The sequence below is a fragment of the Idiotropiscis lumnitzeri genome, chromosome 10, assembly GCF_059441095.1.
Source record: "Idiotropiscis lumnitzeri isolate Australia: NSW breed Sydney's pygmy pipehorse chromosome 10, RoL_Ilum_1.0, whole genome shotgun sequence".
Lineage (NCBI taxonomy): Eukaryota > Metazoa > Chordata > Actinopteri > Syngnathiformes > Syngnathidae > Idiotropiscis > Idiotropiscis lumnitzeri.
The window spans coordinates 21,708,243-21,731,683 of NC_142400.1; the positions used below are offsets into that span (position 1 = coordinate 21,708,243).

Sequence of the window (23,441 nt, forward strand, 5' to 3'; positions counted from 1 at the left end):
TTTGCCCTCTGGGGATTGTTGCTGATGTCAGTAACAGTTGTTTAAAGGTCTTCTTTAGAACTCTCAATGTCTTTGTTGTTGACTTGCTGCTTCCCTTTGAGCTACCTACTCCAAGTCTGTGAGTGGTTTTGTCTCTCTTCAGGACATTCCTAATAGTTGTATTGGTTATGGCCAGAGTTTGTGCAATGGCTTGGATTGATTTTCCATCTACTCGCAGCTTCGCAATAGTGTTTTCTTTTTTAAGTCTGCCCAGTAAAACCAAACTCTGAAACTGTTTTTATTTTTTATTTGATGAAGAATAAATGTATTTCCAAAGGTGTTGTCTTTTCAGCAGTGTGTCCGATGCCAATGTGAAGACCAGGGTTTTAAATTTGAAATGTTGATCTTGTTTCATATTCATGTTTTGACATTAAACCCAATTGTTTTAAATCTATAATTACAAACAAATAATTGGCTTCACTGTTCCAATACTTTAGAGAATTGAAATTAACAATAACGTCATCTCGGTGCACTTTCTCTCTAAATTCGAATTAGCAAGTGGGTTGTTGAGGAGATACATTTTTACTGCTTAGATTTGAGAAAGTACCGATTGTTTCTCCTGTGTTCAATTAATTTATTTGTATTTGCTTCAAATGAAAGGCTCAAATAGACTTATAACAGCTCACACTTACCTACAATTTAGTCTTCAATTAACTTACCATGCATGTTTTGGGAATGTGGGACAAAACCAGCCTACCCGCAAAAAACAAGCAGGAGAACATACACATTTCACACAATTTGAAGCCATAACCTCAAAACTGTGAGGCTGATGCGAAAAGCAGTTGACCACCAATCTTCCTGTTCACATCAAAATCTCAATTCACTCTGAATGAACTTTCACACAGTTCACAACTGATTGTCGACTGTATAAATCATGTTTGCGTGTTGGTCTAATCCCTATGTGCGTGGGACAGGCATGGAGATGAATCTGTCATGGTCCGTTTCCGTCATGTCTTGTTTTGTTTACGTTTGCTCAATGGGCGTGGGGGCGTTTCCTTCTAGCGCGTGTCGTGTTGGTTGGAGAGATGCGCCCATCAGCCACGCACCTGTTACTCGTCTCCTTGATTAATTCACTATTTAAACGCCCCGCGCTCTCTACTCGGCGTCGGTGCATTGCCCTTTTTTGGATGTCACTGTTGCTCTTTTTCCTCGTTCACGCTCTGTGCTCATGGATCCTTGTCATTGTCGCTTATCCCTAGTGCCTGCCCCGGTATCCTAGTCAAGTTTTGTTCTGTCTAGTCACGTTTTGTTCGTCTTCGTTATTTTGCACTTTGATACGTTTGTTTCTCCTAGTACCTAGTTTGCCCTATTATTTCATTAATTAAATTCCCTTTAAGTTGCCCTTGCCTGGCTTCCCTGCATTTTGGGTCCTCCTCTTCCTCCACCCGCCGATCGTAACAGAATCACTTTAATATTATGGCTTAACTAACTGATATGGAGCCAGTTACCAATAGTAAGCAAAAAATGCTTGATCAGATCTTGAGAGGGGAAATTTCACTTGTTAACATAGTTATTGGACATGATTATGGTGGCGTACTACCGACCAGATCGATTTTCTGAGGCTAGAGTCTAAGGACATGCACTAATGATGTGAAGGGACAAGGAAGAGCAATGGGACATCAGAAAGCAAGGTGACGCTTCTAGCAACTAGACAATTGAAGTCGGGATTGATTGCCAGTGCCACCCAAGACAAATCATGAGGGATTGAGCTACTGGCCCTAAATACAAAAAAAATGCTGAGGCTTACATATTCTTTTTTTCATGTAAGGTTTGAAGAATCGATGGTTGCAATGTAGGTATATCTATATTGTAAAGCAGGTAAAGTTTAATCCAGCTCCAGCAATTTCTCTCCTGATTCTATATCTGTATCAAGTTGTTTTGATGTCACGACTTGTTGGTATGACAACACATAGCAATTCAGTTTGTTGACTAATATTAAATATGTTTAACTTTATTATTACATTAAAACATTTATTTATGATCTCTAAAAAAAACAATCCTCTATAGAACACAACAGAGCAATTTTGCTGCATGGACATTTTGTTAGTTTGGGAAGGACATCAACATCTGAATGGCAGGCCCACTCTGAAGGCTTTTTGACGTGTGCATGCTCATTTTATAAAAATAACGCAATGATGTCATTAACCTGACTCATGAGTTCCTAAAATTAATGTTTAAAATGTTTTTACATTGTGGTCTTTATCTTTAGGCTGACTGGTATGAATATCCCAGCGCCCATCATCAGCAACAAAAACTGGCTGCGGCTACATTTTGTGACAGAGAGCAACCATCGCCACAAAGGCTTCAGGGCTCAGTATCAAGGTAGGACACACTTACTCAATAATCACAACATTGTGGCGGGAGCTGTACTTGAAGAGGATGGTCCATCATAAAGTAGAAAGCTATGTAACTACTAAAGAAAGCATTTTTGATCCTTGTTAACTGCATATTAAGCAGTTTTATTAATAGCCCCTTTGTCGCAGGCTTAACTGTTTATTTCTGCTATTGACTTCTATGGGCCTTTGTAATATAAGATTTGGGAGATAATCACAACATATACTTTCAGTACTTTGTAAATAGAATTTTAACATTAGATCTGACCAAGAAGTTTTAAACCTGAAGCTTAATGAGAAAGTTTATATCATGAGAAGCAAATGTGTCATCTGTCAGTTGAAGCTCATCAATTCACTATGCGCGCAAGTCCACCGCTTTTCAACTCTGGGGCCTACAAGGAGAAGATAATGCATGCTTTTATCACCAACTGAATCGATTACTGTGAAGTGCAGCTTTCTGGTCTAAGAAGTGAATGTTATGTCTACAGTTACTACATAATAAGTTGGGGGTATGGCAGGGCTCAGTGCTAGAGTGCTTTTCTCCCAACTCAGAAGTTGGGGGTTCATTCCCCGGTCAGTATTACCATGTTGAATTGTCCTTGAGCAATATACTGAACCCTCAGTTACTTCTGATGCTGCGTCATCAGTAGGTAAGTGTGAAGCGCTTTGCGTACCCTATGCAGAAACGCGCTATACAAGTGACAGGCCATTTACCATTTACAGAATTCAGCAGCACGTGTCCTGACTAAGACCATAAGGCTGGAGCGTAATGTCTTAATGCTCTATGACAGGGGGTGGCAATTCATTTTGCAGGAGCCTATCCCAGCTGTCTTTGGGCAGTAGGCGGGGTACACCCTAAACTGGTTGCCAGCCATTCACAGGGCACACAGAGATAAAGAACCAACCTTAGGGGCCCTCGAGGACCGGAGATGTTCATCATCCCAGGTCTAGGGCCTTCTGAGCTTTCAGAGTTCCTTTAACCATATGAACCAGAGATCCTCTGGCACCTGCATTATGATAAGTCCGAAAGTGAGGACACGCACTTTCTGTGAGGCACCTTTCCAGTTTTACGCCTCCGTTTGTGTAACAAGCTGTTGGAGAGCCTCAGGGCTGCAAAGTATTTTCACATTTTTAAATACAGGCTCACGGTCCACCTTTCTTTAATTTAGCTTTTAACGAAACATTTATTTTATAGAACTTATCTACTTTTAATCATCTTCACACCTATTTACGCCAGTTCCTTTATGTATTGCGTATATGCTTAAAAATGGCGACCCAACTTTGCATCACCTAGCAGTTGTACTAGACATGCCACAACTGTATTTAATGAATGATTGCAATGTAGTCCAGCGGCACCGCTTTGATTTTATATCTAGTTAATTCCTTCAATCTATACCATAACAATGACTCTGATTGGATTGTAATATCATTCACTCATCTGATTAGAAGTTACCGCATAGATTTTGAGAAAGTTTTACAGCGCAGTATAGTTATTTCAACATGCTGGAATGTATAATAGTGTTGACATTATTGCAAATGATGTCCATCAGTAGCAGTTAAATTGCAGCGTTCATATGATTCCTAATAGGCCTGCATAATATCCACTTATGCAGGGACCATTTTATCTTCTCAATGTCTCAGACTATAACTTCTTTTACATTATCTAATGTAATGATTTATTTTCTGTCTGTGTGTGTGTGTCACTTTCAAACAGTGAAAAGCTCTGGAGAGCTTAAATCCAGAGGGGTAAAATTATTACCGGGGATGGACAACACTAACAAACTGTCTCTAAGTAAGTTGGTTGCTATGGCCATTTGTCTATATCAGCGACATTACAGACTAGAGAATTGCAGGTTTGTTTCAGGCAGGTGGTTACTGAGATGTACTAGCTACTTTCGGCTATAAATGAGCAATTGTTTGCTTAGTTACTGGTGAACTCTGTCACTTTTTGTCATAAACTTTGACAATGATTTTAACCTTTGGGCTGCTAGGAAATGAAAATAAAGACCAGTTTGTTTTTTTTTGTTTTGTGTTTTATTTTTGGGGGGGGGGTTGGTTGAAATTTTAGACCAAGTGATCTTTTTTTTGTTACTCACAACTAAACTCCATGACATTCACCTGATTTTGTGAAAACACATCACAAATGCATTCTAATCACTTACAGAGTTTTGTAAAAATCATGAACACAGTAACTTTAAACCAGTGGCTATTTTGCTGTGACTGGCTTTAATTAGTCAATCGCGGGGGCAAGGAATACTGGGCCTGCCGTAAGTTGGCTGTTTTAACAAGATTATAGTCAGTTGTGTGTAAATTCGTTATTTTAGAGTGGTGTGTAGGCTTGCAGTTCAACTGTCTTCCACATGAACTGTCTACTGATTCCAGCTGTGGCCATTAGGGCAATGTCAGTCCAGTAACCTTGTGTTTCCTATTTATAACCTTTTCTAAACTTTTTTGTTTTATAGGTTAAAATCTTGAACTTTTACTAATTCTAACCCCAAAATAATTTTTAGATTAATTTTACATTTTTTATTTAATTTGTGTATATTTATTTTTGTGGGGCCCTAATTATTTTTGTTTCACAAGCTACTTTGTCCAACTGCGTAACTGTTCATTTCTTCAATAAATAGGTGACACAAATTGGCTCATTTTACTACTCTCCTGCATGGCTGCAAGAAATTGGAAACGCAGTAAAAATAAAATTAAGCAGGATTTGATGTGAAAGCATGAAGCAGCAACTCCAGGGAGACCATTCTACCCACTAGGCCACAAAGTGTCACATGCTCCCTGGCACAGAATTTATCCTTATAAATCCTGCGTGACCCAAGGCAAAACAGCAAGTTGCCAGTCACAGCAAAATAACCACTGCAAAACCTTTAACACCACAGTGAGCAAACTACTATTAATCGGAGCAGGTTATATTTTTTACAACATTGTGACATTGACAGTATTCAACTCTATATCTCACAGAGACCCAAATAGGGAAGAAGTTATATTTTCATTTTAAGGATAACAAAAACACAAAGGAATGGATTTTATTTTGTAGTATGCAGTGATGAGATATGTATCTGGCCACATCATTATTTAGTGCTGCGCAATAACAGATGTCGAATACAAGAGCTGTATCAATGCTTAAATTTGACGAAGAGAATCAATTTATGAAGATTTAACAATATTAATTTCACATTTGTATTCTGGTGATTGTTTGCCATGGTGTATTTCAAATATTTGGCCACTGTAAAAAAAGCTAATTCTATCAGTTGCTAATTTGTCTTGTGAAGGTTTTGTATTCTTTGACTTTCATCCACATATTCTATAGATGTACTTTGTATAGTCAAGGCAAAAGAGATGCATTTACCCATGGAGCTCTAACGTGAAGTGTACATTCACAACCTTGCTGCCAAATAGCTGAACCTTGAAAATTGCTTTGCTGCAGCAGCCACACACCCAGATTAGTACACTGGTATTAACTTCCAACTTGAACCTGTGGCGGTGTGTTTATGGAAGTGCAAAATATGTCAATTTAAATGTATTCTTTTTCTCTGTTGCTCAGTGCATGAAGGAGGAGTTAAGCATCTTTCTAATTATTGTCCTGACCCAGGGGAGCCAGAAAATGGCAAACAGATTGGCTCAGACTTCAGGTAACATTGTGCACCTGCAGTTGTGTGTGACTTTTTTTTTGCTGTGTTAAAACAACACATAACAGTAGGACTTAACTACGTGGACTTATGGATTATTTACCATATTTACGGGATATAAAATGCACCTGCATATAAGCCGAAGCAACAAATTTTCTTTGGTTGGGGGTGCAAAAAAAAAAAAAAAGATATACAAACCGCACCAGACTGTAAGCTGCAGTTTACTGCATGTACAGAATGATTTTGTACTGTGAATACACATAAAGGTACATAAACATGTTGTAAAAACAGTGCCTTTTAACACGTCAACAACTTTGCTAATTAAAACTGAACAGACCCTAGAGGAAATAAAATATCAAGATTTATTTATTTATTTTCTGAACTATAAGAGCGTTCCTACCGATGAAAGAAAATCCACAGAAAAGCCGCACCGTTGTGTTATGGTTCAATATCTAGGAAAAAGTAGCGGCTGATAGTCCGGAAAATACTTTATTAAAATTAGCAACACATTTCTCACCACAATGACGAATCCAATTCTGAGCCATTGATGAGGTGACCCCAGCAGTGTTGTTGTTTTAATTATGTTGAGTCAACATTTGAAATAATTAAAACTGACAAACAAACAAAAAAAAACATGTTCTATGTACGTCTGTTAATCCCCACACCATTATGGATATATTATCATATTGATATGAACTATATATGCTCCATTTATTTACAAACGTATATTCTGATCAAAACAGCTCTTCCTGTACAGTTTTAGCTCAACTCCCTGAAGTTTGCTAGCTCCCTCCGACAATTTATTTCATTATCATGCCAATCCTATACTTTTCTGCCCGATTCGGTAACTCCCCCAACTTTGGGACTTTTAAAGGGCCTGTATCATGCAAAATTCACTTTTAGGGAGTTTAAATAAATGTGTTGGAGTTGAAATAATGAATTACTAATTCCGCACCAAAAACCACCAAATTGGTGTTTTCCTCCACTGACCCATCTCCGAGCATTCCTGCTCTCGAAGCACCAGTTCAACTCAATCCTCAAAAATAATTGAGTCCTCAATCTTGAATTTATACTTTACTAGATTACCATGTCGGACATGTGATAAGAATTATTCACTTTTTAGTTACAATGTTTGTTTGGTCTTACTGAAGAGTAAGTTATTCGCCGGAAATGGTTGGAATTTATTTTTGGAAGCTCGTGACAGACCGTCCGGTAGGTGTTTGTCTGTTACTACCATTTCTCAGAGGACTGCCTGGCCTATTAACTTGGATTGTCTAACGGTGCTTCATGTGCACTGGGCTTAAAGATAGGCATGTTCGTCAGGATTCTTTGTTACGAGTTCGAAAAATAGCCATAAACATTCATATTCACTTTATCGATATCCATGGTGCCAAGGATAATACATAACCATATACAGAATATGCCAATATTTAACTGTGGAAAGCTTAAAGTTGCATGATATAGGCCTTTTCAAAGATTGTTAGTTTATGGTACTGTACTGTCGTTCAAACAAGATGGAGCTATTGAGGTTTACACCTTCTGTGGTCAAGATCACAGGCTACGTCTCTCTTTCCTACGCTTTTGGAGTTGTATTCTATATATCATATTGCAAGTCATGGTCCTTATACAGAGGCACAAAAAATGTGATAAATGGAAACACATTTCAATTACTCACAAAAGAATATTGAAATGGCATTATCCATCCATCCATCTTCTGTCCCGCTTCTCCTCACTAGGGTTGCGGGGGGTGCTGGAGCCTATCCCAGCTATCTTCGGGCAGTAGGCGGGGGGACACCCTGAACTGGTTGCCAGCCAATTGCAGGGCACACAGAGACAAACAACCATCCGCACTCACACTCATACCTAGGGGCAATTTAGAGTGTTCAATCGGCCTGCCATGCATGTTTTTGGAATGTGGGAGGAAACCGGAGTACTCGGAGGAAACCCACGCAAGCACGGGGAGAACATGCAAACTCCAAACAGGATGGCCGGAGCCGGGATCAAACCCACGCCCGATGCTGTCTCTCACTGTGAGGCCATCGTGCTAACCAGTCGTCCACTGTGCCGCCGAAATGGCATTATATCAATTCCAAATATATTATTTATGTACAAAGATATTCACTTGTAATCATTGGCACAAAATAAATAATGAATTTGACATTTCATTCTGAGCCACTTTTTGAAAAATGTATTGCTTTTTCAGGCGTTAATCATGTTTATCTTCTCAGCATCGGAGCAACTGTTCAATTTATCTGCGATGAAGACCATGTGCTGCAGGGTTCCAAAACGATTACCTGCCAGCGTGTGGCTGAAGTTTTTGCAGCCTGGAGCGACCATAGGCCCGTCTGCAAGGGTGAGAGAGCCATCACTTGAACAAATACAACACTTTGATTTAGGCACTGCCTCTGGATATAGAGTATACACAAGGAGGAAAGTAAATTCCTGTTAATTATGAACAAAATGTACTGTCTGTTTTTGTTCCAAAATACCTGGAGCTACTTTCAAAGTTTGATTAATAGTTATGTTGGTAAGAGACCCACTTTGTGCTCAGACTAAATTACTTTCCTGTCACTTTACTACACTAGAGTTATTACCTTACCTTATGCACATTATTCCTTTTTTATGTAACATTTCAAGGCTTACTGTTGATTTTCTTCCATTTCATCTTACCTCTTATTCTGCTGTAGTGAAAACGTGTGGGTCTAATCTCCTGGGACCTTCGGGAACATTCACATCTCCTAACTTCCCTATCCAATATGAGAGTAACTCCCAATGTGTGTGGATCATCACTGCCAGTGATCCAAACAAGGTAGTACAAAGAATATCTGTTTTTCTTTTTACTTTTGAGACGTCTTGAAATATGCATTTCTTGTTTTATTCATCAAATGAAACCACAGCTATGCATCTGAGAATGACAGCCTCTTTCATCTAAACTAGGAGGCTCTCCATAAAGTATAAACACAATAACAGAACAGTTTGAGACAGCAATCGATAAATTAAATTACATAGTACGGTATTTACATGACCATAAGTCGCATCGTATTAAAAGACGCTGCCTCAGTAACCGGAGCTATTTCAGTATTTAACATATACATAAGGCTCACCGTATTAATGGGCGAAGGCATGTTACTGTTGCCTGTAGGCACGCTAAAATGTACACTACCATGCATGCTAGTGTATGTTTTTAAAAAGGTAACCGCAGCAAAACTGAGTTCAGTTGTACTTTTTTAAATTATGAACACAACAGGTTCTCTTTTGTCAGTGTCAGCTTTTGCAAAAATTCGAGCAGTGCAAGCAGACTTATTAGTGGATAACATCTCTAAAGGTTAGCCCAAGCATCCACAATCCATTCACAAATTGTGGCGTAACTCACCGGGGTGCCTCCCAGTCTAAGTAACTGTAATTGACGCTTTCAACTTCACTTTGAACGCCCTGTTTAGACCCATGCCCAACGGTTGGAGTTACTTCGTCTAGTTTCCCGAATGATGGCAAGCTCCGAGTTCATTTGCTGCACTACAGTGCCTACTGGGGGCTTGCCTTTAGCGTCCGCTTTCACGCGAGCATGCTGTCCTCAGTCCGCAGGGCACTCTAGAAAGTCATAAAATTTACAGATTTATACAATTGATAAAATATCAGTTTGATTCCAAATAGAGATAAAGAGTGGCAAAGCATTTTCATAGGAAATCTGTATGTGGTCAAAAATAGGTGTTTGGTGTGTGGGTGATTTTTTTATTATTTTTTTTTACATTTTTTACACATTAACCAATCTAACGTGCTGCAAATGTCTTGCTCTATTTGATGATGCAATATTAGTGGCTGAGCACATGTTTTTGGGGTCTCCTAAAAAATATTTTTGGAGGAACTAGGATTCCCTCCAATGCCAGTGATATGCATATTACACAAATGTAACAGTCTCTTATTGGTTGTCATCATACTGACAAATTAACATTTTACCTTCATTTGTGATTGAACCTCTTACCTCTTACCTTAGCTCCCTTAAACCTATTCCATCACTGGCTACATTTTTATGCATGCTTGTTTTCCAAGGCGTCCCTGGGTAGCAAAATGTTACAATGAATATGTTGATATTTTGCCTTTCATCACAACTGTCAATTAATGTACAGAGTGAGAGTGCACTGTATTGCAGCTGGCGATTGGCAATTAAGCAATTCTGCTCAGTAGTCAGGGGTAACACAAACTGAGAGAAATAATGACTGAATGAGACCCACTTGTCCCCAAAGTGAAGAGGCCAAAGCTGTGTTTCCAATGGTCATTAGTCTTCTCTTACATCAGATCAGACTCAGAGTTGGTATTCCGTTCAGTTTGCCATGCACAGGTTGGCAGCTCATTTATTGTTTATTAGCAGACGCGGGCTAATGTACGTACAAATCGCTAGGACTGGCAAGCACTGTAGCAGTATGGCACCATGCATCCCCTGAGGAGAACAAGCTATTGACTTGGCAGGAGAAAGTTGATCCATTGATATTATTATGTTAATTATGCTCATGCCCGCATTGTGAATGGATACAGTGCCGAATTGTTCGTCCCCTTGGCTGGAAAGGTCACTTGTAAGAATAATCAAGTGCCCATCATATGTCTGTCATCAACGGATGTGACATTTATTTTACTACAACATCCTTTTGTCAGAAATCAGTGCAGGGACATTGAACTGGGATAATGAAGCTTTTATATGAAATTGTTCTGAGATAATGAAGCTTTGAAGATTTAAATCATTCTGCAGTGGAGCACATGTACATTTGGTTAATGAGAAAAGAATATCAGTGACAGCTGGGAAAAATAAGTACATTATGTATTCTGATTGGCAAATTATTATTTGGACCTAAATTGTCCTTGCCTTTAAGAAGTATTTCATTTGTGTGTTAAAATAATGTGAAGAGATGTGACTGTCAGCTTCTGTTGTACTCTGAAGGATATTTGTTATCATTTGTTTGCAGCGGAGTGTGTGCATGTGCGGATGTGTGTGTGCGCATGTTTGCGTGTGCATGCATGCGTGCAACATTGGCAGCACTCACTGTGTGTTCAAGGCTTATGCGATTAGCACTCAAAATTTGATGTGATTTGATTTACAGATTATTGCTGTGGTTGATGCAAGATTTAGGAGGTGAGCCTTGATTTATGTGGCGCAAAGAAACCAGCAGAAGGTTTTGGTTTCAAGAGATTGAACATGTTATACCTTCCATTAGTTGTTTCTTGTCAGGCGTCTCTTAGGCCCAGTAAAGCTGTCTCGAGATCAGGGTTGGGCAATTAATTTAGCAAAGGGACCACCTGATAAAGTATTATTTTCAATGAATTTAAAAAAAAATACATATTGTGTCGTTTCAATAAATTGCAGCATGTGTGTAGGCCATGTTTATAAAAATCCCATCCACGTTTTATCCATCCATTATAGAGGGCGGCCATTCTGCCACTTTCTGTCGACTGCATCACAGCCCCTGAGATGGATAAAAACATTTTGCTGCTTAATTCATTCAGTTCCACAAACACAGTATTAATCAGAATGCTGTGTTTCATCTAGTGTAGGGTGACCAAAAAAAAAAAATAGAGGACAGTCGACCCAGCCTGGAGATACTGAAATGATACGCAAAGATTCCATACATTATAACTCTAATAAGTTTAAAGTAGTGGTGTACAATATTGGAAAAACATGCAATATGTGATAGGGGTGTTGCAGGATATAGGATATAACATGTCCCGAAAGAAATTAGACCTTTATTATTAAATGACAAATCAAATGTTTTTTTCATGCGGATAAATTATTACATTCTTCTAATTAAGATATTTACTGTTTGTAATGCTCCTAGCTACTGTTCTGCTCTTGGATCACGATGCGAATTTAATGTTGCATCTGATTAGCCAAACTTAGATTAAAAGATACAAATCCATATGAATTTTTTGCACGCCTTTTGCATTCTGCATTGCATGTTACATGTTATATTATATGTCGCAATGACAATATTTTTTCAATATATTGTGCAGCCCTAATTTAGATCATGCATACTCTGTATCGGTAGGAAATAAAACAAACATAATAGCGTGTCTCTGTCTTTTTAAATGACAATATTATAAATCTGGCCTCTTCTGTAGAAAATAAACAAATATAGAATTCTATAATAATAAAACAAATCAAATATTTACTTCCACCCTTACATTCTCAGAAGTACATTTAATTAACAAAGAAACAAACTAGTTTTCTTCCTCACAGTTGTTTTTGTCTTCATCCTGTGCTCCCGTGTCTAACAATTAAAGAACTCAGTCAACTTCGCACGTGTCCACATATAAACTCAGATCTCTGACCAACACCTTTATTAGACATTGCGACATGTACGAGCAAACTTTGCACATTACCTTGTTGGAGTGTCGTCACTGTCCTCAAATCTGAAGTAGTCGAGGTAAACCAACTCCAGTTGTTGTTATTGGCTTTTTCAACCGGTAAAAATAACATACATCTCCACATCGGTCCAGTCACCGACAGCAATAATTATCGACACATGAACAGGATGTCGGATTGCTTGCTTATTCAGCTAAGGCTTCCTTCCATCCCATTTCAGCTACTAACAGTTTTCTATCAGACTCACACAGGTAACTGAGAGAATCTGCTCCACAGACTTCTCCTAACTGTCACTCCTTGAATTGTCTTACGGGTTCCCGCCACCTCCCCCCAAAAAGCGAGCCTACTGGGGGCACATAGAACATATTATTGTAAAGAAATTTTTTGTCTTGACTTCCCCTTTAAATATATCCCTGTGTTTTTATGCATAATAAATAGTAAAGTTGTCCTTCCTACAGGTTATTCAGATCAACTTTGAAGAATTTGATTTGGAGATTGGTTATGATTCACTCACGATTGGCGATGGAGGGGAAGTAGGGGATTCTAAAACGATAATCCAAGTGTAAGTAATATTTAAGTACATTTAGTAGATTCATTTGTCATTTGTACTGTAGTTTTTTTGTGTTGCAAATGCTATTGTACAACTGGTTCAATCCTTACGCAAATGTATTTGAATTATTATTTTGATTTGTTATTTTGAATTTAATTTTGTTAAAAGTTTGTTTTATTAATGACTGCTACATATCAGATTCCACCATATTTGGTTCACAGCCTTTTTTAATGACAAGATTGAGGAATATGTAAATCTCAGATTTCGTTTGTGCGTTTTGTGTTTTGTTTCTGTAGACTAACTGGAAGCTTTGTCCCAGACCTGATTGTGAGCATGTCTCATCAGATGTGGCTTCATCTGCAATCTGATGAAAGTGTGGGCTCAATTGGCTTTAAGATCAACTATAAAGGTACAAAGAGATATGTGTTGACACCGCTATCTGTATGCACGCCGTGATCAATGGCTGTCTCCTTAAAGCAATCAGTTTCTCCTATCCGTCACTCTGTTTGGCTGGCTGAGTCCCGCTTCCCTTTACTGGATTTAGTGTATATGTTAAGAGGAGATATCTAACATACATACTCAAGGTTCTGTGCTTGTCTTTAGTATTTGTATTCCTCCCTCCCCTTCTTCTATCCTCACCTACAGAAATTGACAAAGAGAGCTGTGGTGATCCTGGTACACCACTTTATGGCTATCAAGAGGGAAGTGGCTTTTTAAATGGAGATGTTCTGCGATTTGAGTGCCAGTTTGGATTTGAGCTCATTGGGGAAAGGATGATAACCTGCCAAAACAGCAATCAGTGGTCTGCAAATATTCCCATCTGCATATGTGAGTTTTACGTGCATTTCATTTCACATGGACAAATGAAGCAATTACTTATGTGCAAAGTTCACAATGTCACTAAACTATTGGAGGATTAATTACAATGCAGTAAAATGGCCCTGCAGTGCTTTGTATGTAAACAGTAATACATAGAATGTCAAAGGGCAAAGGAATGCTGCAGTAAATGGTTGCCTTGTTAAGCAGGGAGAAAAATAAGGCCAGCAAACACGAACCCAATGTTCTGGTGTTAGAGCACTTGCTTTGTATTTCTCAACGACAACCCATATCTCTACTGCGTGTTTCACTCTACCTAATCTAATTTAGTAATTTCTCTTCATATTGTAGTTAACTGTGTCCATTGGGACACTGCATGACTCTTTTGCTGATCAGAATTAGAAATCCCTTTATTGTCATTGTACTCAAGTGTGCAACGAGATTAGAGAGCTCCCCTCTCCTGTGCAAAACAACAATAATTCAGATTAATATATAAATTAGATAAATAAGAGAATAGTTAGTGCAATGGAAAATAATACTGAATAGGATGTATTCGGACAAACCAAAGCTCATGTTTCTCCAATGCCGAGACCCATGGGACCAGTACTTTCTTCCCTAGCTAGTCATACAATGTCAGACAATGTTCTGTACTGATCTTGGTCTGGGAGAGAATGGACATTGCCATGTTGTTCTGTTGAAGCAAATTGCCACACCTGGGATGTTATTTTTTTTTTATGAGTTATTCATCTTTTTCTTGCCTTTCTCATTCAGTTCCCTGTTTTTCCAACTTCACGGCTCCCATGGGGACTGTGCTGTCTCCTGACTATCCAGAAGGCTACGGGAACAACCTCAACTGTGTATGGTTGATAATCTCAGAGCCTGGCTCCAGAATCCACCTGGCATTTAACGACTTTGACCTTGAACCACCCTATGACTTCCTCACCATCAAAGATGGTGACCAATCAGGAACCACCATTTTGGGACGTTTCTCTGGGGCAGAAGTTCCCTCCCACCTGACGTCCAACAGTAACATCCTGCAGCTAGAGTTTCAAGCTGATCACTCCATGTCAGGGCGAGGGTTCAACATCACATATAGCAGTGAGTGGCCATTTGCAGTTTGTTCAAAAGACCAATGTCATCAACATAGACCCTTACTACCTTTAATCACATATAACTTGGTCAGTTTTTAAATTATGCTTGATTTAAAATGCAAATTAAATGTATGCAAATTTGACTCAGGTATGTTCATGCATTTTTCCATATATGTTATGGTGTTTGATAGTGCATATTTGTTGACAATGTAGAATGTATTTTTTATATAATCCATGTCCACGCACAGCGTTTGAGTGAGCCGGCAAAAAGCAACATACTGTGCTCAGCTTCATGCCTCATTTATAGGTACTATAACACATTTTTCACCTATTGGCAAAGAGACAAGACTCAGCAGCTATTGTCAACATTAGGTGTACAGTGAACAAGCTGTTAAAGGTTCCTTGCTGTCTTACAGACAGCTACATCTATTTACCTTATCTCGATTCACTTCAAAGAAGCCATTTCTCATGCAAACAAGACTGCCTGTCACCTGATCCGGCTCTCTTTCTCCTCATTACAAGCTTTCGGGCGTAATGAGTGCCCTGACCCTGGCATACCACTGAATGCCAGGCGCTTCGGGGACAGTTTCCAACTGGGCAGCTCCATTTCTGTGGTCTGTGAAGAGGGCTTCATCAAGACGCAGGGTGCTGACACCATTACATGCCATTTAGAGGAAGGCAAGGTGATGTGGAGTGGCCTCATTCCAAAGTGTGAAGGTACACAAGTAGGATATAACAATCTTTTTGTGTTTACACCAGAAACACAACTTCCTTTTATTCAATTCTTTTGTTATTTGCCACCAACCAGCTCCCTGTGGGGGTCACTACTCAGGCGCGTCTGGGGTGATCCTCTCCCCAGGATGGCCTGGCTACTACAAAGACTCACTTAATTGTGAGTGGGTCATAGAAGCTGAGTCAGGACACTCCATCAAGATCAGCTTTGACAGGTCTGTACATCAATGTCAACGCAGTAGAAGAACACCTGCACAGCAAAGGCGTGCACAACTCAGTGTAACACACGCACACACACGGACATATTACATTTAAAAAATAAAAAATAAAATGTATGTGTATTTACATTTTATTTTTCATTTTTTAAATGTAATATGGCATATTGACTTACTAAGACATTTTAAATAGGCACCTAGTAGCAAAAATGTTGATCTTTAGTATTTACAGTACACAAATCCATATACAGTAGCACTTGAAAGTGCTAACAAACTTACAGGGCTACAGGGCATGATCTACGAAAAAAATAAGCTTAATTTTCACGTAGTTTATTAATGTCATTAGCTGTTTCTTCTCCATTTTTTTGAAGGTTTCAAACTGAACTCAGCTATGATTTTCTGGAGGTACATGATGGGCCAAATCTTCTTTCCCCTCTGATTGGCTCATTCAACGGAACCCAGGTTCCCCAGTTTCTGTTTAGCACCAGCAACTTCCTATATTTGCTGTTCACTACAGACAACAGTAGATCCAACAGCGGGTTCAAAATCTTCTATGAAGGTAACAGTACTTCCATACCATAATACCTACACTAGATAGTGAGTACATGCCGATTGAACCGCCATGTAAATGTCAATTGTAATTTTATTCAGAGAATTGTCTGTACCTGTTATCAATTTATTACATACCTATTAGACCTTAATCTTGTTCTGATGCAAGTGTGTGTTTGCCTTGTCCCATGTGATCTGTCTGTCCTTATTTGGTCTTTATCAGGTTGAGAGTAAAAAAGCTAGAAGAGTCAGGTTTGTCACGATTACTTTGAGTCGAAGAATCTATGGTTGTTGAGAATCAATCGTTACAAATGTTTGTAACACGTTACCTGCTGCAGTCTTGATAGAGCCCTATTCTTGTGAAAAGTCGCTGGAAGCAGTTTCCACCTATCTCTCACATGACATGGAGATCTTGAAAGAAAGTAAATTGTTTAGATAGTGAATGTTCAATTTCAAGACTGCTTGCAATGTCACAGAACACGAGTTTATGTTCTTACGATTAACTGAGATCAGTTTCTCTCTCCTCAAGTTCATTACTCTTTAATTTATGAGTCTACCTCAAAGCAATAAAGAATAGCAATAAAATAATATTCGTTTCTTCCTTTGCAATTTAGGTCACATGTTATTGCTGGAATTTTTTGAGGTGGGGGTTTCCCTAGTTCATTTGTGAACATCGTTGGACAAATGCATGTTGTCAAATTAAACTGGAAACTAAGCACAGAAGCATTATTTCAACCTTAAAACATAATTTCTGAATTTGAGCATAAGTGATCTTTAGCATATCACACAAGAATAATCTTCATAATAAGCAGAATATTCTTTTCCTGACACAATACTTTTTGAAGCAACAGAAAGTGGACCCAAACCACAAGTGAAAAATGGGATTTGACAGTTTCAGAGAGTAAGAGTTGGGCATCGAGTACCAGGAACCAAGTGGACGAACATTCCGGTTCTGCTGGTAACCTTCCAATTTTAACATGTGAGTGCTAAATTTTCCACAGAAGAATCACAAACTAAGCAGGGCCTATAAGAAATGTGAGAGCATGGCAGCTTGGCTCAACCCTTGGTCGACCTAGCCTTGCCGCCCAATCCATGATCGGCTACTTTGGACATGCGCGAGGGATTTCCCACATAGGCAGCCGCCATCCTTTGTGGGGCCGGCCTTCCCGCTGCCTGGCGCGCCTATCAACTGACTTCAAACTGGTGTTGTGCGGACCCTAAGTCAGGCGGCAGAGTGGACGCCTGGTTAGCACGTCCGCCTCACGCAGAGGTGTCGGGTTCGATTCAGGCGCCGGCCTTCCTGTGTGGACTTTGCATAATCTTCCCGTGCCTGTGCCGGTTTTCTCTGGGTATTCCGGATTCCTCCCAAATTACCAAAACATGCATGGTAGGCTTAGTGGAACTAATGGAACAGTCTAAATTTGTCCTAGGTTTGATTGTGAGCATGAGTGGTTGTTTGTCTTTGTGTGCCCTGCCATTGGTCGTCGTAAGAAGCTGGGATGGACTCCAGCACACCCGCGACCTTTGTGAGGAGAAGCGGCTCAGATAATGGATGGATGGATGGATATATGTATTGCTCCTAATATTCTGATAAAATACTTGAATAAATATCAATTATAAATACCAAAGACAAAAAAAAAACATTTTACGAAATAACGAAAGACCAATTATTTCCTTTAAAAAAAAAAAACCTGACGGTTCCTATTTCTTAAAATCACATTGTGCATAGCAGCAAACTATTTTCTTGTGTAGAAACATCTTTAGGTGGGGTCATTTCAAACCCAAATGTACTTGTCAGGTTAATTTCGCATTTATTCAAAAACATTAGGATTTCATTTAAAAAGGCATTAACAGCCTTTATCCAATTTAAAAGTCTTTCATGTACCGTATTTTCGCAGCCAAAAGGCGCACTTTAAAGTCCTGAAACTCGTCCAAAAAAGCCAGGGCGCCTTTTGATGCGGACCAAGGGCACCAAGTGCACCGCTGGGCTGACTGCGAACATTAACTGCCTGCACACTGCTTATATAGAGAGAAGGCCGGCGTGGCTAACGACAGCAGGCTGACGTGAGAGGGGAACAATGGCCGTGAATGACAACGCAAAGGCACGCCCCCAGTGCAAAGCAGGCCCCAGTGCCCCTATATGGGCAAACGTGTCTGCTTGCTCTGTTGTGAGAGCTTTCGCAAAAGCCGGCATACTGAGGAGCTGCACGCAGCAGCGACACGGGGAATCTGACAATGACGAGAGGGAACCAGGTGGGTTTGTGGGAGAACTTGCCCAGCTGTTTATTTCTGATACAGAAGACGATTTTGATGGATTTGTGGATGATGACTGATTAATAATAATGTGAGTACATTGTTAAATTGTTCAATAAAATACAACCAAATTCAGTTTTCTTCCTGTTGCCTTTTTAAAAATAGCTAGCCATGCTATCTTCTGTTTTAGTGTGCATGCAACTAAGGTATTGTATGGTAGGCTGGGAGGCGGAATTTTGCTGGGCCTACACTATTATGCTATTCAGTTGATTTGGGGTGATAGTTTTAGTTTTGATGTAACACCGTGACAGCACATCGTTTGTTGATTAGTGACTTGCTCACACCGGCATTGTGTCGGCATCCCATCTGAGGGGTTGTGCGGCAGCGAGACGGCGAGGCAGACTGATAATGCCTCTCGTGTTTGGTGTTGGACAACTGTCCAGCTGTTTATCTTGGATACAGAAGACAAGGACTTTGTGCATTTCTGGATGAGGACAACTTCCGCACGTTGTTAAAAGCTAAAATAAAGTACCACCAAACTCCTGCTGCCATTTTAAAAACACGCTAGCGCGACTGAGCAGCTAGCGCGACTGCTCGGTTATGTTTGCGCCCAATGATACGGTGTGTTCTATCTATGTATCAAATACAGAAATAGCACCCTCAACTGGTACTGCTTGGATACGGCGCATCTTTTGGTCGTAAAAATACGGTAGTAATGCACGGTTAAAAGATTTGCCCTTCATAAAATAATAAAATATTGGCAAAACAAAATAAGCAACTAGATAATTATGTAGATAGCTGGTTACCCTTTATGAGTATGCTGGAATTAGTTCTTTGATTCCTGTTTGCCTGTGAAGAATGCCATTTTCCAATAACAATTGGCCGGTTGATTGGACATTCTAAATTACCCCTAGGTATGAGTGTGAGCGCGGATGGTTGTTCGTCTACGTGTGCCCTGCGATTGGCTGGCAACCAGTTCAGGGTGTCCCCCGCCTACTGCCCGAAGATACTTGGGATAGGCTCCAGCAACCCCCGCGACCCCAGTGAGGAGAAGCGGTACAGATAATGGATGGAAGACTGTATTAAGTTGGAATCTAAGTTTCTCATCATTTTGACTTCCGTGCACGTGCAAGGGCCAAGAAAATGTATGTATTAATGATCCACTCCATTTGACTATGTCCTTGCGGTGTTGCGCACTGTGGGGTCGGTCTTTCTTCCTCCTCCGCCTTGAGGTCTGCTCTGGGCTTGCTGGGCTGCCCGCCCTGGTGGTGGACCGGCTTATCTATTTTGGGTGCTGGGGCTGTGCTACCTGGCTTCCATTAGGGGGCACTTTTCCGGCTGTGGTGGACGTGGGACGGTGGGCAAGGGTTGTGGTTGGCTGTGGCGGCGGGTCCTTAGTCCCCGGTGTGGGTGGTGTCCTGTTAGCCTGGCTGATCCACTCTCCTCTTCGCTGGGTGGATAGTAGAACTCTTAACAATCATGCTCGCAGTCGTATTTTTTGCTAATTGTGCATGTCAGATACCAATTCACCTGCATGTGTCCGGAGATGCACATCCGTATATCGCTTGGGGTGGGGTCACTCCCTAATTGCTACAAACAGCTCTTATGACCATGTCAACTTCCTGGGCTGTCTCCTCACTTGCACTCTGCTGCTACAGGTATTTCAAATTTACATAGCCACTCCCACCACACTTCAATCACAACTAGGTCCACTTTCCCCGTCCAGCTCTTTCTCTTATGTCCCTGTTTTGTCTTCTCCCGTCCTACCCTATCTTTTCCTTTCCTTCCCTCAGAGTGTAGCATTACTACTCTGTATAGAATTTGACTGCTAGGTAACATTGTAATATTCAAATAGTGCTTTGTTTTGTCCATTTTTCCCACACCTTGTGATCCGTCTTCTTTTTCTCTATACTTTCTTTTCTTCATTTCTGGTGCTGTCCTCTTAAACCTCATTCTGTCCAACTGCAAGTTTTAATAATTATACATTGAAATCTGCTCCAGCAGGTACTCACATATGAAGTGCTATGGATCGATTCAGCCTATTCTCATAAATCGTATCATGAGGATTAAAAAGATGCTTATGTTTTTTATATTTTTGTAGGGTCAATGTTTATATAGCCCTAGAACACAATATTCTGTGGGCCTTTGAAAATCTGTCAAACTCTCTAAAATGGTTGGTACTCAGGGGCTTGGCTGTGCTGCAAATGGCTGGCATACAAAGAAAAGAAGAAGAAGAAATGTGGCATATGACCTTTAAAAATCTTAATTTTCTCTCCCTATTATGAACACATTTTTGTTTAGGAGACTGAAACATTCAATATAAATTCAGTGGCTGCTTGACTGTCATACTGTAGTTCACGTAAATGACAATGTATCCAATGATGTGCTATGTGACAGCATATTTAACTAACTTTTTTTGCAGTTGTTACAGTGGACACATACTCTTGTATGGATCCTGGTATCCCAGTGAGTGGTGTGCGACTGAGCAACGACCTGTCAATTGGCTCTACAATATCGTTCCAATGTGATCCAGGATATAGTCTAAGCCTTGAAGAACCAATGGTTTGTGAAAAGAACCACTTCTGGAGCCACCCACTGCCCACTTGTGACGGTATGTATACACAGCTGTTAAATCAGGGGTGATCAATAAATTTTCCAAAGGGGCCATGTGAGTAAACTGAAGCGGTTGTCATATTATGATAATCCCTTGTCAGCGGTGGTCATTCCAAACTAAACTGAACGATACTACATTATGGAAATGGCCAAAGTGACTATTGGAGGCAACAATGGGCCAGATTACTAAAACTGTGACCATGCAAGAACGGGAGCAAACTTGATTGCTCCCTCAAACAGATGTGGAAGCCGATCGAACTCGACACACCTTGGTTCAGTTTGTGCCTGGGGGTACTTATATGCAAAGAAATTCATTTATTAGGTGCAATATGATTGATCAAACTTGTGGCAAATTACAATGGCTGATTTTGCGTCTTTAAATGAATAAATTCAGAACGGCTGGGACATAAGGCTCATCTTTGTGCAAATCTTTGCTTGTGAAAACATTTTTTTAAATGCCATTAACATTTTTGCAAAATATTTTGAAGCATTTAGTAATGTACTTATGCTCATTTTATCAGTCCTTGTTCTAACACTGTTGGTTACCTCTTGTCATTGTCACTGCCGTGGCCTGTGGAATATGATGCCGGCTTTCGTGACATCTCAAACATCACTGCAAGAAAACACATTTACATCAAAAATCCGAGTAGAGATTGAAGATTCACGGTTACATTAAACCAAAAAACAATCACCCAACATCAACTAAACAGCTTATTGGCAAACAATGAAATAGCCAAAACAAGGAACAAAGAAATATAATTAACACAAAGCAACTTTCTCTCATATCATTCATATCCCAAGTGCTACAAAGCATTCTGGTAGTGCTTCAGCCTGGGCCAATCATATGGATGGTTAGAGAGGTGTGGTGAGTGGTGTACTTTGGGCAGTGTTTGTTTTTTTTTTTTGTTTTTTTTTGGGGGCGGGAGGGCGGGGTCTGTTGAGTAAAGGTTAATCTAGCCAGTGATGTTTCTTGCTTGGAATAATGATACAAAATAAAAACGATAAGACAGACTACAATATTGTGGACAGCCGCCCTTTTTTCCGAATTTCTCCCGCACGTACATACTGGTCTGTAGTCAACTGACTGTCTCAAACATTACCAACAGAGGGTGATAACATACACGCAAAATGTCAGTCAGCCAGGCAGTCAGTCAATCAGTGCTCTCATGAAAGGCACATATGTACAGATTTTTGGAACTTGGCCCATTCATAAGGCATACATTATAGGGTGGCTCGTCCATTTTGGAGTAAATTTGGGACTTTGAGGTGAGCCCTATGGTCGTGAAAATACTATACTATATATATATATATTTATTTATTTATTTTTTTAACTAATTAATCACAAAAAATTCCATGATTAATCACGATTAATCACATTTTTCAACTACAATTTTTTGCGAAGTTTTTTGTAACAGATATTTACTTGAATAATATCTTGGAATTTATGCAAAATCACCCAATATGAAGTAGATTTAATTCAAAGACTGTTCTAATAGCTTTCTTTGATGCTTGAATACGATCGAAATGGAGACATCTTGACAGGCATTTTTCTTCAAAACATTTCCCACAACTGCCCACAAGCGTCACACTCCAGCAGTGTTGGTTTGCAAGGCCCAGTGGTAACTTGAACACAGTGTTTTGTTCTGAGGTGTGCTAAAGATGTACAGCTAATATGGCACAATATTTGCAAAGTATGCTAATTATTTTTGAAGTAAATCAAACAGATTTAATTGAGTTCTAATATTTAACTGAGTTAAATTTTTTTCGATTAATCACCAGAATTAATGCTTTAATTTTGACAGCCCTCATATATATAATACAGTGAAACCCCGCTACTTCGCGGTTCACCTTTCGCGGGTTCAGTGCTTCGCGGGTCTAAAAAATATTCGGGGGCATTGTAGTTTCGCCGAGCGGCACAAGGAGGCGCTGAAGCGGTTAGATGGCCGGCGTGCGCCGAAGAGGAGAGTGGACGAAGAAGAGCAGGTTCCCCCGGACACGATTGGTGGCGACGTTTCGCGCGGTTCGGACCGTATCAGAGCTCCGGCCGGCGTGCGTGGCAGTTAAACCGTAGATGAGCACCTTCCCCGGGCACGGGCGGTGCCAAACGGCCCCTAAGTTTAACCGAATGGGAGCTGCCGAGGAGGAGGGCATGTTCGCGTCACAGTAAGCCGAAGAGGAGCACCTTCCCCGGGCACGGGCGGAGCGCGAGGCTGTCAGTTATGAATGAATAAATAAATAAATGAAGAATGCCACCTTTCATTTCACT

The 23,441-nt window shown here is 40.1% G+C and overlaps 1 protein-coding gene across 7 annotated transcripts in view; it reads left to right on the plus strand.

The window, feature by feature from the left end:
- Positions 1 to 23,441, plus strand: part of LOC148329655 (CUB and sushi domain-containing protein 3-like) — a 493,599-nt gene that overhangs the window by 108,889 nt on the left and 361,269 nt on the right. For 6 of the 7 annotated variants that reach the window (XR_015845569.1, XM_088306210.1, XM_088306213.1 and 3 more), the window contains exons 6-18: positions 2,249 to 2,361; positions 4,087 to 4,164; positions 5,923 to 6,010; positions 8,236 to 8,360; positions 8,695 to 8,816; positions 12,815 to 12,918; positions 13,203 to 13,315; positions 13,552 to 13,734; positions 14,494 to 14,820; positions 15,336 to 15,530; positions 15,622 to 15,760; positions 16,132 to 16,319; positions 20,985 to 21,173. Coding sequence is in view for 6 of the 7 variants with exons in the window: in XM_088306210.1 (XP_088162336.1) it covers positions 2,249 to 2,361; positions 4,087 to 4,164; positions 5,923 to 6,010; positions 8,236 to 8,360; positions 8,695 to 8,816; positions 12,815 to 12,918; positions 13,203 to 13,315; positions 13,552 to 13,734; positions 14,494 to 14,820; positions 15,336 to 15,530; positions 15,622 to 15,760; positions 16,132 to 16,319; positions 20,985 to 21,173 (1,964 nt within the window). In the remaining variant the exon portion in view is untranslated. The remainder of the gene's footprint in view (positions 1 to 2,248; positions 2,362 to 4,086; positions 4,165 to 5,922; positions 6,011 to 8,235; positions 8,361 to 8,694; positions 8,817 to 12,814; positions 12,919 to 13,202; positions 13,316 to 13,551; positions 13,735 to 14,493; positions 14,821 to 15,335; positions 15,531 to 15,621; positions 15,761 to 16,131; positions 16,320 to 20,984; positions 21,174 to 23,441) is intronic. The other variant, XM_088306214.1, reaches the window with a different exon arrangement.